At 34.0% G+C, this 9,683-nt stretch overlaps 1 protein-coding gene across 1 annotated transcript; it reads left to right on the forward strand.

Moving 5' to 3' along the window:
* Positions 1 to 1,881: 1,881 nt before the first annotated feature.
* LOC142983587 (uncharacterized) lies at positions 1,882 to 6,089 on the forward strand. Its single transcript, XM_076130547.1, has 3 exons — positions 1,882 to 2,078; positions 2,788 to 3,043; positions 5,119 to 6,089. Exons 1-3 carry the CDS (start codon positions 1,941 to 1,943, stop codon positions 5,442 to 5,444), a joined length of 720 nt encoding a protein of 239 aa, XP_075986662.1. The 5' UTR covers positions 1,882 to 1,940; the 3' UTR covers positions 5,445 to 6,089.
* The last annotated feature ends 3,594 nt before the right edge of the window (positions 6,090 to 9,683 follow it).

Raw genomic sequence — 9,683 nt, forward strand, 5'->3', positions numbered from 1 at the left:
ATTACAGGTATGCATGGAGAAGCAGCTTATGACATGGAACCGACAAAAAAAATTTATAAAGAAGAAAACCATTCTGTAGTGCAAAATTTATCTAGTACCTAGACTAGTATCATTTAAAATTGAGTGTACTCCAAAATAAAGTAGTTGTATCACGCAGGCTACGGTTAGATGTATGAATGACACTGTAGGTCTCTGATCAAAATTTTGAATTTCATGTAATTCTGCTAGCCGCAAGCCTCGCAGAATGGAGGTCCTATCCTAAGTCATTGAACTATAGTAAAGTAACAATTATATCATAATCCCACCAGTATTAGAAATACCAATTGACTCGTAATTAAAGAATGTAATTAAATGCAAAAAGATCATTAAGTTAAAAGAACAAAAGCCTATTAAATATGAAAAGATTTACACACCTGTGAACGTTAAAACAACTTCATAGAAAGTATATTATATCATTCATGCTTTTCTTAGTCATACAACTTTAACTCGAATTCATTCAAAAATAGGTTTTTGAACAAGGGAGAAAATAAACTTAATTGATAAGCAAAAGTTATTATTTATAGGGAACCGTAAAATAAGAATCATAATAAAAATAACAATTATTTCAGCAAACTAGAAATTTTAAATAATTATTATAAATGAAACAGGAATTAAATAATGAAAGTAATTACAAAGTAACAATCATTATCAATCTCAAATCCATTTCCTAAACACGAACCTGTAACCTAACCAAGATAAGGCAAAGTAAATTATTGAAAACATCTCCGATTGTAAAAAACCTCACCTTACTATTGTAGAATATCATAAGACCGCAGAAAAAACTGCTGTTCAACGATTCTCAATTTGCATGAAATTGCCAATAACTTTCATTAACAATATCGTAAATAAATTAATCGATATACATTCATGAACTTTAAACAAGTATCTGAAATCGTCATAGTAGTTTTAATCTACCACCGATTCGGAAAAGCTGTTATACGTGAGAAGAAACGGTAAGAAACTCACGGCTTGCACTTTAAAAAACAAAACGAAATACTATTTCAATCATATCCGTTCAGGAAGTAAAAATGGCAGCAAAATTATGATATTAAAGTAACTTTATTATGAAACGTTATGTAAACCGTTACGGCAACTAAACTGCTTCGAAAAATATCCATGAAATCTGTCAATATACCACTACGAAAATTGACGAATCCATTCAAAAATTTGCAAAGCAAATTGTTAACGAAGCACTTATGCAAGTGAGCCTTATACACATTCATGGGCTGATTATATCAAACAAAATTAGAGATCTTAAGATATCAAATTTCTAAATTAAACGAAAACGGAAATAGAAATTGTAAGTGCTTGTTTCACTGTTAACTTGTACTAAGAACTTCCTATTACATAACAACATAAATTGTTCAAAATGAAAACTGTACAGACAATCGTAGAAGATTCTAATGCTATATTTGGACTAGATTCTAGTCTACCTAGTTTAGTTCAATGTCCTCAATTATACAAATACATTGTAAAGGGCTCAGAATGCAGCCTTGGTGCATACCAAAAGACCTTAGAGCATATTCAATAATATCAAATCTAAAAGTGTACGTAAGTGATATTTCTATTAAATTTAATAACGATACGCAAAACTGAGTTTGAGTTTTATCTAAATCAACAATTATGTATTAAAATATAGCCATAATAAGTACCCAAAGCCAAATCAAAAGCTTCACAAAAATCTATAATCAAACTCGTCAATAAATTTCCCATAAGCAATTAAAAACCTATCCCTACACTAAAAGTATTCCACCTGCCGGCTCTATAACATTCGTAACACGTGCTGCGCCAGCGCATTTCGGCCGGTACCCCGAAGTGGGGGTTCGTAGAATAAAACCGCTTTCTGACAGGTCCCTCGCAGCATTTCACTTACCATCGTCAAGGAGCATAGGACCTCAAAAATGAAGAGCTTCATAGTACTCTTAGTGTGTGTGGCAGCAGTTACCTGCAAGCCTACGAGTTCAGACGATGACGTCATCGGCTCCGTTGTTGGTGTCGTCAAGAGTTGTGCTGAAGAAGATGTCTGGATGTGTATCAAGGTGTGTTGTGTTGTGTTTAGTGCGATTTGAGCATTCGGTTCAATATTTTTTTCATCTCTAAGTTATATCTTAAAATTCCCTCTATAATTTTTCTAACTAAAAAAAATAACTACATCCTTAATTATTTTAACTAAGTCCCTCTTATTTTAAAATAATAATATTTAATTCGGATTATCATCTAATGCAACAAATTTCTCAATTAGACTCTTATATAAAACCAAAAAAACATCTATCGCTTCCCAAACTACTTCTCTATAATTCCTTCTTTCATAACTCAATTTAAAGTCCGATTAAAAATGTTACCTGATCTAACATTTAAATCTAACTCCCAAAGTTTAATTCGTAAGCAAACTAATATTGCAATTTTCAAACATAGTCACATTTATAAAATACTAAACTTATTTGTATAAGCATTTAGCAACTTGTTTAAACTATCTTATTCTAACTTTTATACTTGTTTAGCTTTAAAAGCTCACTATCGTAAAATATTTTGTAGTATAAACTCAGCAAAGATTTACCCGCTGCAAGCCATCCAAGTAACAAACTTATTCAATTAAAATAAACTTTAAACATCATTTAAAACAAATTCATAAAAAACATCGTGTATTTGTAAAGAAACTATAAGAAACAGCTTTTCCTTAATGAAATCACAACTAGATATTAATACTTCAATTTATTCATCCATACTAATGACAATATTATTTCACAGGAAAAATCACTCCGATTTGTCGAAAACGCCGCTTCAGCACGCGAACTGAAATTGGCTGACGGTCTCACCATCTACAATGTTGGAAACACACGCTCTGCGAGGTCCTATGAGCCTCTCCCTGAAGAGCCTCAGGCTAGGGAGAACCAGGTGGAGTCCAGGCTAGTGGACGCTGCTGCTGACTTCATGGAAAACCATGTCATCCAGCTCCGTATGCCTAAAGCCACCGTTGACGATATGAAGAGATCCCTTGAGGAGGGTAAGTCAAATCATTCCTTTTAAATTTCTCAACAAAAGTATGCCCGTCTATAAAAATCAAAATCACCTGAATCCAATGCTTTATTGTTCAATTTAGTTATGTCAATAATCTAGAATTTCTTTGCATAAAAGCAAAAGCTAAAACCAATTAAATCTAACAATGCCATAACGTTTCATCGTTCTTATAAAACACCGATCCAATAAACTTTTACTAGCGTAAAAAGCCTGAGAATCATCTAATAACATAATAATCTTACTAAAGCCTACAATTACTATGTGAATTCAATGGCAAAACTCTTTCTAATACGTTTAACATACTTCCCTCTGAATGTATGCATATGTAATTTTTCCCACGTAAAAAATAATTACAGGTGTCACGTTAAATAACTACGCTAGCACAAAAAATTCCGGATTTATAGCAGTTAAACCAGTATTTATACATCCACCATATCATTAAGCTGCAATTCTTGTAAGCGATCAAATTATTTCAACAAGTGAAAGTATATGAGAAATATAATCATGGACGGTTCCCAAAAGATGTACAATGGTATCTTGTTAAAAGGGCAACAGAATTTTCTCCCGAGGTCAATCAAAAACTCATCATCATTGTAAAACAACAATCTTTAATAAGCGTACATATTAGCAAAAGTATGACCGAAGAATTTCACGGTCTATTGTTACTTGTTTAAAACAGTTTGTTCTGCCGATTCGTTACACGAATTATGACACTGAACATGTTATGTAACCAATTCTCACTTGCAAACAGGTTTTGGATAAATTCGATAGTACAGAAAAAAACGTACTCTCTCAACCCGCAAGTCATTCCTGCAGTGAAAATAATCTACAAAGCTCTCAATTGTGTCAAATATTAAACAAGTCACGACATAGACCTGCGTGGTAACATCATAAAAGTAAAAAGTAGTTATATAAAACCTTGCAGTCATGTTCATATATAATTCCCCGCATAACTCTCGCCAAATAAATTAAAACATGCCAAAACCAGTTTGGTGCGCATGAGAATTTTAAAATAGAAAGTACGATCAAAAATTAATCAGATGTTATACATGACGAGACGGAAATTAATACCTAAACTATTTAAAACATTAAGTTACGAAATAAAGAAAATTTGAAACGGACATCCGGAATACACCACGAGAGGCTAGAAAACGTTGTCCAAACGAGTCTCGAGAGGGTTTCTCTAACCTATTAACAAGGTTGATTATCGTGGAAAGCGGACGAACTGTTTCTGGTTTTTGCTAGATGGCCATAGTACACGCTTAGTATGTAGGCTCAACTAGTTCTGTGGTTCCGCTAAGACGGTCCGCGATCGAAATCTCTATCAAGAAACGAGTAAAAGTAACGCTCCAGGCGTAATCTTGCTAACGAAATATGGATGTAGGCTCGAAGCTTTCGAATTGGTACCAGCCGAAACACTTTCTAGGTGAATGAGGTTATGCAAACTGGACGTAACATGGAGAATTTCAATTTCAGTTGAGTGTTAAGGACATTGAATGTCAATGAAGTTTCCATGGTCGATTAACATTTGAACTTAAATAGTAAATTATCTAAACTGGACACGAGGCTATTTGATATTCTCTACATGGTGTTTACCTACAAACACCCTTTCCTTTTATTCTATTGCTAGTACGTATGGTATTCAGTTACTAGAAAGTACATTATGATTATTAAAATTTATAGACTTCCGCTAACTAACGATGACATTGATAATAAATGCTTTGAAAGATACCTTTTGGCCATTAAAGTTTGTTTGAAATAAATTGCTAGTGTATACCTGTTTGGACGTCGATGTCTGCCCAGCAATTTTCCAATTACTTTATGGCGGGTCATTTAAATATTTCGTAGTCATTTGATATACAACTTTTACTTATTTATGATGCATATCAGGTTTCGATTGTGACGAAGCTTTTGACGCTGTTACTTTTACTGTTTCTGAAGGGAACTACGCATGCTTCTAAGACTTTATTTTGATATGGTTTGGAATCGAGACATGCTAATACAACTGCCCGAACAATTAGCTAAAATTCGGTTTCAATAACAATTATTTTTGTCCTCTAGGCCGTGGCAAGAAGAAGAAGCTGAAGCAGCTGATGCCCATCCTCGCTCTCCTCCAACTGAAGATCCAGTCCCTCATTCCTCTGTTCCTCGGTATCATCGCTTTCGCCGCCATCAAGGGTCTGATGCTCGCCAAGGCTGCTCTCCTCGCCTCCGCTCTGGTCCTCCTCAAGAAGCTCCTCTCCAAGGGTGAACACCACGAGAGCTACGAAGTCGTTGCACACCCTCACCATGAAGAACACTTCAGCCACGGTGGTGGCGGCCATGGTGGATGGGGCAGGTCTGCTCAAGACGCCCAAAACCTGGCCTACAGCGCCTACTCCAACTAATACCTAAGATAATCTAAGTCCCAAGGGCCATGGTTAATCCTTACGTAGTCTAGTTTGGACCTCAAAGTAATGATTTTAATTTAATATTTAATAATTTATTTAAATTATTTATTAATTGTTGAGCGACGAGTGAATCTTGTCTAGATTTTCCCATTAGCATCGCCGTGCTTCTATTTGAAATTATTCGTCTTTCTCTTATACTACAATGTACCTGTTTATTATAAGTACTTTACTTTGTTTTTTAAGTACAAATGTACCTACGATGTCAATAGCTTTAATAAATTGTATTTTTGTTTTTGTTTACTTTTGCCTGACTGTGAAGTGAGTTGAGTAGTGTTTTATTTTTTAGTATCAATTTTTATGTGTTCATTTCTTACTAGTCGATCTATAAATCTATATCTTCTTCTACTTTATATATCTTTATATTGCTTTTGTAAATATATTTCGTATTGACGTATATAAGTAAAATGTTATTTTTTGCTTCTTCATTTGTTATATTATTATCTATCATATATATTATATTATTGTTATTGTATATAAATATCTCTTAGGTGATGCCTTTGTGTGTACAAATCTTTCTTACTTTTAGCTGTTATAATTTATTATGAACCACCCAAATAAACTAAATATAACAGTTGTTTAAAATACCTCGTATTATTTACAATCCTTAAAATTAAACCAATAGAACTTAGTATTAAAAAGCAAAACCTCTAACAGATTGTATCAAGTCAGCCGCTAGAATATCGGTACTATAGAACAATCAAAATTGGTTAATGACACAAACAATAACAAACTAATTCATTTATGCAGTAACTTTATAATCGCTTATAAAAAAGAAAATTATGCTTCACTTGCATAAAGAGCACAATCAATGACTTGTTATAAAGACGATGAAAAACAATACTTAAATAGTAAAATAAGTTAAGTTAACTACAAAGATATAAAATGAAAATGTATGAAAAACAAGTGCGAAGATTTCACAAATTGAATAAAGCAAATCTTAAGGAGATGATGAATTAGTCATGATTACTTCAAATTAACACTCAAATGTGTTTAAAAAAAGACCAACAAAAACTGAATACACAAATTATATAAACACAAAATTTCACATTTACTCTCAATTGTCATAATTTATACAGAAAAAGTTACAGCATTTTAATTAAACGAGCATACTTAATCAATTAACTTTCTAATACAAAATTAGGAGCGAATGTACGGAAATATTCATCATTTAAGATATTTAACAAGACCGACACAGTCTCATTACCGTGTGTGCTCGTGTGTGTGGTAACCGGCATCGTAATGACATACTCTGTGTGCTGGAAAATGTTAGATTATTATAGCAAATATTATTATATTATTATCTCGGCCTAGTTCAAGTAGCTTATAAAGTTATTCGTCGTACGTTGTATTGAAAAACTTAATGTCGTTAAGGAAATTGTAGAGTTCCGCTATTTTAAATGTGTGTGAATCTATCCATTCATTTTTGATACTGTCTAATATCGTTTTGAAGGCACAAATGCTAGTATGTTCCCAGTTGTCTCCTCTAACATTGTCACCCCGGGGTCACAGTTGGGAAGTTTCTTCCTAATTTCATTCCCAGTTGTCACCCCGGGAGACAGTGTTAGAGGGGACATCTGGGAATTTACCCAAAAGCTTTAAGAATTTAGTACGGAAGGTGTGACATGAAGACTGGGGACTATGATTAAAGTTACTGAACGTATTTAGTAAAAATACGACTATCAATAAATCCCACAATCATTTGGTACCTTGTGCTAGACTGACGATAAAGAGAGCCGGGGCAGTCTACTTATTATATGTATGACTAGCTGACCCGCGCAACTTCGCTTGCGTTACATAAGCGTTAAAAATTATCCCCGTTTTTGTAACATTTTTCACTGGTACTCTGCTTCCATTAGTGGTAGCGTGATTATATATAGCCTATAACCTTCCTCGATAAATGGACTATCTAACACTGAAAGAATTTTTCAAATCGGACCAGTAGTTCCTGAGATTAGCGCGTTCAAACAAACAAACAAACAAACAAACTCTTCAGCTTTATAATATTAGTATAGATGAAGACAAAAATTTAAAGGTGGCAATGATATGATTATAAGACGGTTTTCGTCGGCAAATGATATTATGGTACCTTTAACCTGTTATTACCAAGTGGCTTCGTGAGTGACCCTATTGTTAGCTAGCGATGAGCTTTCTAGTTCAATTGCAGGAAATGAAACGCTGTTTATATGGAAAGTGTATTTATCTTCATCCTATTACTTCCACTTAGCACTTAATGCAGTAAAATATTGCATTTTATATTCTTTCACGTTATGTATAAAGATAGATGAATAAACGGTGAATCCTAGAGATTGGGGTCCAGCAAAGGGTTATTTGGATTTTTTCCTTAAAATAATAATAATCTACTTCTGTGGTCTTAGACGGCAGTGTATACAGCTGACCAAGAGGTCTTAGGTTCTATTCCCGGCAGGAGTAATTCTTTGGGCTTTTCAATCTATATTGGGTGTTGATCAATAGCAGCCCGGACTTTGCTTTGTATATAGTTACGTTTGCATACAAAGTACCTATACGAGTACATACAAATACGAGAAAAATATGATTTTGGGAAAATACCAATATAGAATTGGTGTATTTGGGAGCATTAGTATCTCTAGGAGCATTAAGTAAAAAATAAATACTATTCTTCTTACAATATTGTTTAAGGTGGTCTTTCCATTGACGAGACCACACAAGCCATTTTGTCCGTATCGAGTTTTACGACCATTGTTAGGTCATTGTTATTCTAGTCAAGAAAATATCAGTAGGTATATCACATTCTTTCCGCGGTATGCAACCTAAGCGACTAAGATCCTTCCTACTTTCTTTCTTCCTGATTTTGTTTGCCTTTTCCATTTTATTCTTGAGTAGTTACGTATTCAAATGGGAAAAGTTATTTTACAAAAAATCATAAGCGATCAAAATGATGTTCCATTTTTTTTCAGAAGTGCGATCCGACTTAATCAACTCTTTTTATTTGGAGACTTGCAACATTTCACGAGAAACTTATTAGGATCTTTTAATTTTTTGGTACAGTAACAGTTATAATCCAGATAGTTCTTAGCAGAAACCCTTACTATTTAACCAAATAAAAATATCTGAATATGATTGGACAAATTACACACAGACATCTGATGATCTGATTCCATACTAAGCAGAGCTTGTACTATGATAACTAGTTAACTGATAAACATAAATATGTATATACTTCACAATGTCTTTTTATGATACATTTACGACCAGGCTCAGAACTGATACCTACTCGTGCTCATCGCATAAATATTTGTTCTGGGTGGGATTAGAACGCAACGAGACATGCATAAAAAATACAAGGATCCTTTCAGAAACTTGAACTTTATACTTGAAAAGATCTTAAAAGGTTATTAACTCATTAGACTTATTATCATTTTCATCGCTAAGAAAAGAAATAATCTTAAAATCACCCCGACCTTGAACCTGACTTCTGACTTTAAAGTCAGAAGAAGATGTCATTAGTTTCGCCAAGTTTTATTGTTTATGCTTAGATAAAATCAGTCTCATGGTTGACAATTGTAAAACACGATGTTTTTTAATTAAAGAGATCTTTTACTGATAGTATCTTATCTACCATCTTTAAGTCGAGACGGTCAGAGCTTCTTTATTCTTTGTTAAACCAAATAGTATTACTTATCTTGCAATTACAGACTGGATGCAAGTAAAGCAATTACTTTGTATTTAACTACGTATCTAAATACTAACTGTTTCGCCTGTGGCGCGGTCGTTAGTGTATCTGGCTGCTAATTATGAGGTCTCAGGATAATAATGATAGTACCATATACATATATAATAATGGGCGAGCCTTCCACGCGGCTGGGACGCGGAGTACCTAATTGGAGGTACCGCGTCCTATTCATTTTATGGTGAATGTTGAAGGAACACCGTCATGTTTTTAGTCGGTATGCCCAAATTTAAAGCTGGATCGCCTAGCCGGTGGGAGAGCTCGACATATTCCCGCTTCCTCCCTGGAGCGGGATATCCAGGAATGCATTTTCCTGGCGATAAATAAAATGCATAATACCAAACTTCCGTACTACCATTCAGAAATACCTATACTAATATTATAAAGCTGAGGAGTTTGTTTGTTAGAACGCGCTAATCTCAGGAACTAGGGGTGAGGATTGAAGAATTCTTTTACTGTTAGATAAC

The sequence above is a fragment of the Anticarsia gemmatalis genome, chromosome 24 (genome assembly GCF_050436995.1).
Source record: "Anticarsia gemmatalis isolate Benzon Research Colony breed Stoneville strain chromosome 24, ilAntGemm2 primary, whole genome shotgun sequence".
NCBI lineage: Eukaryota > Metazoa > Arthropoda > Insecta > Lepidoptera > Erebidae > Anticarsia > Anticarsia gemmatalis.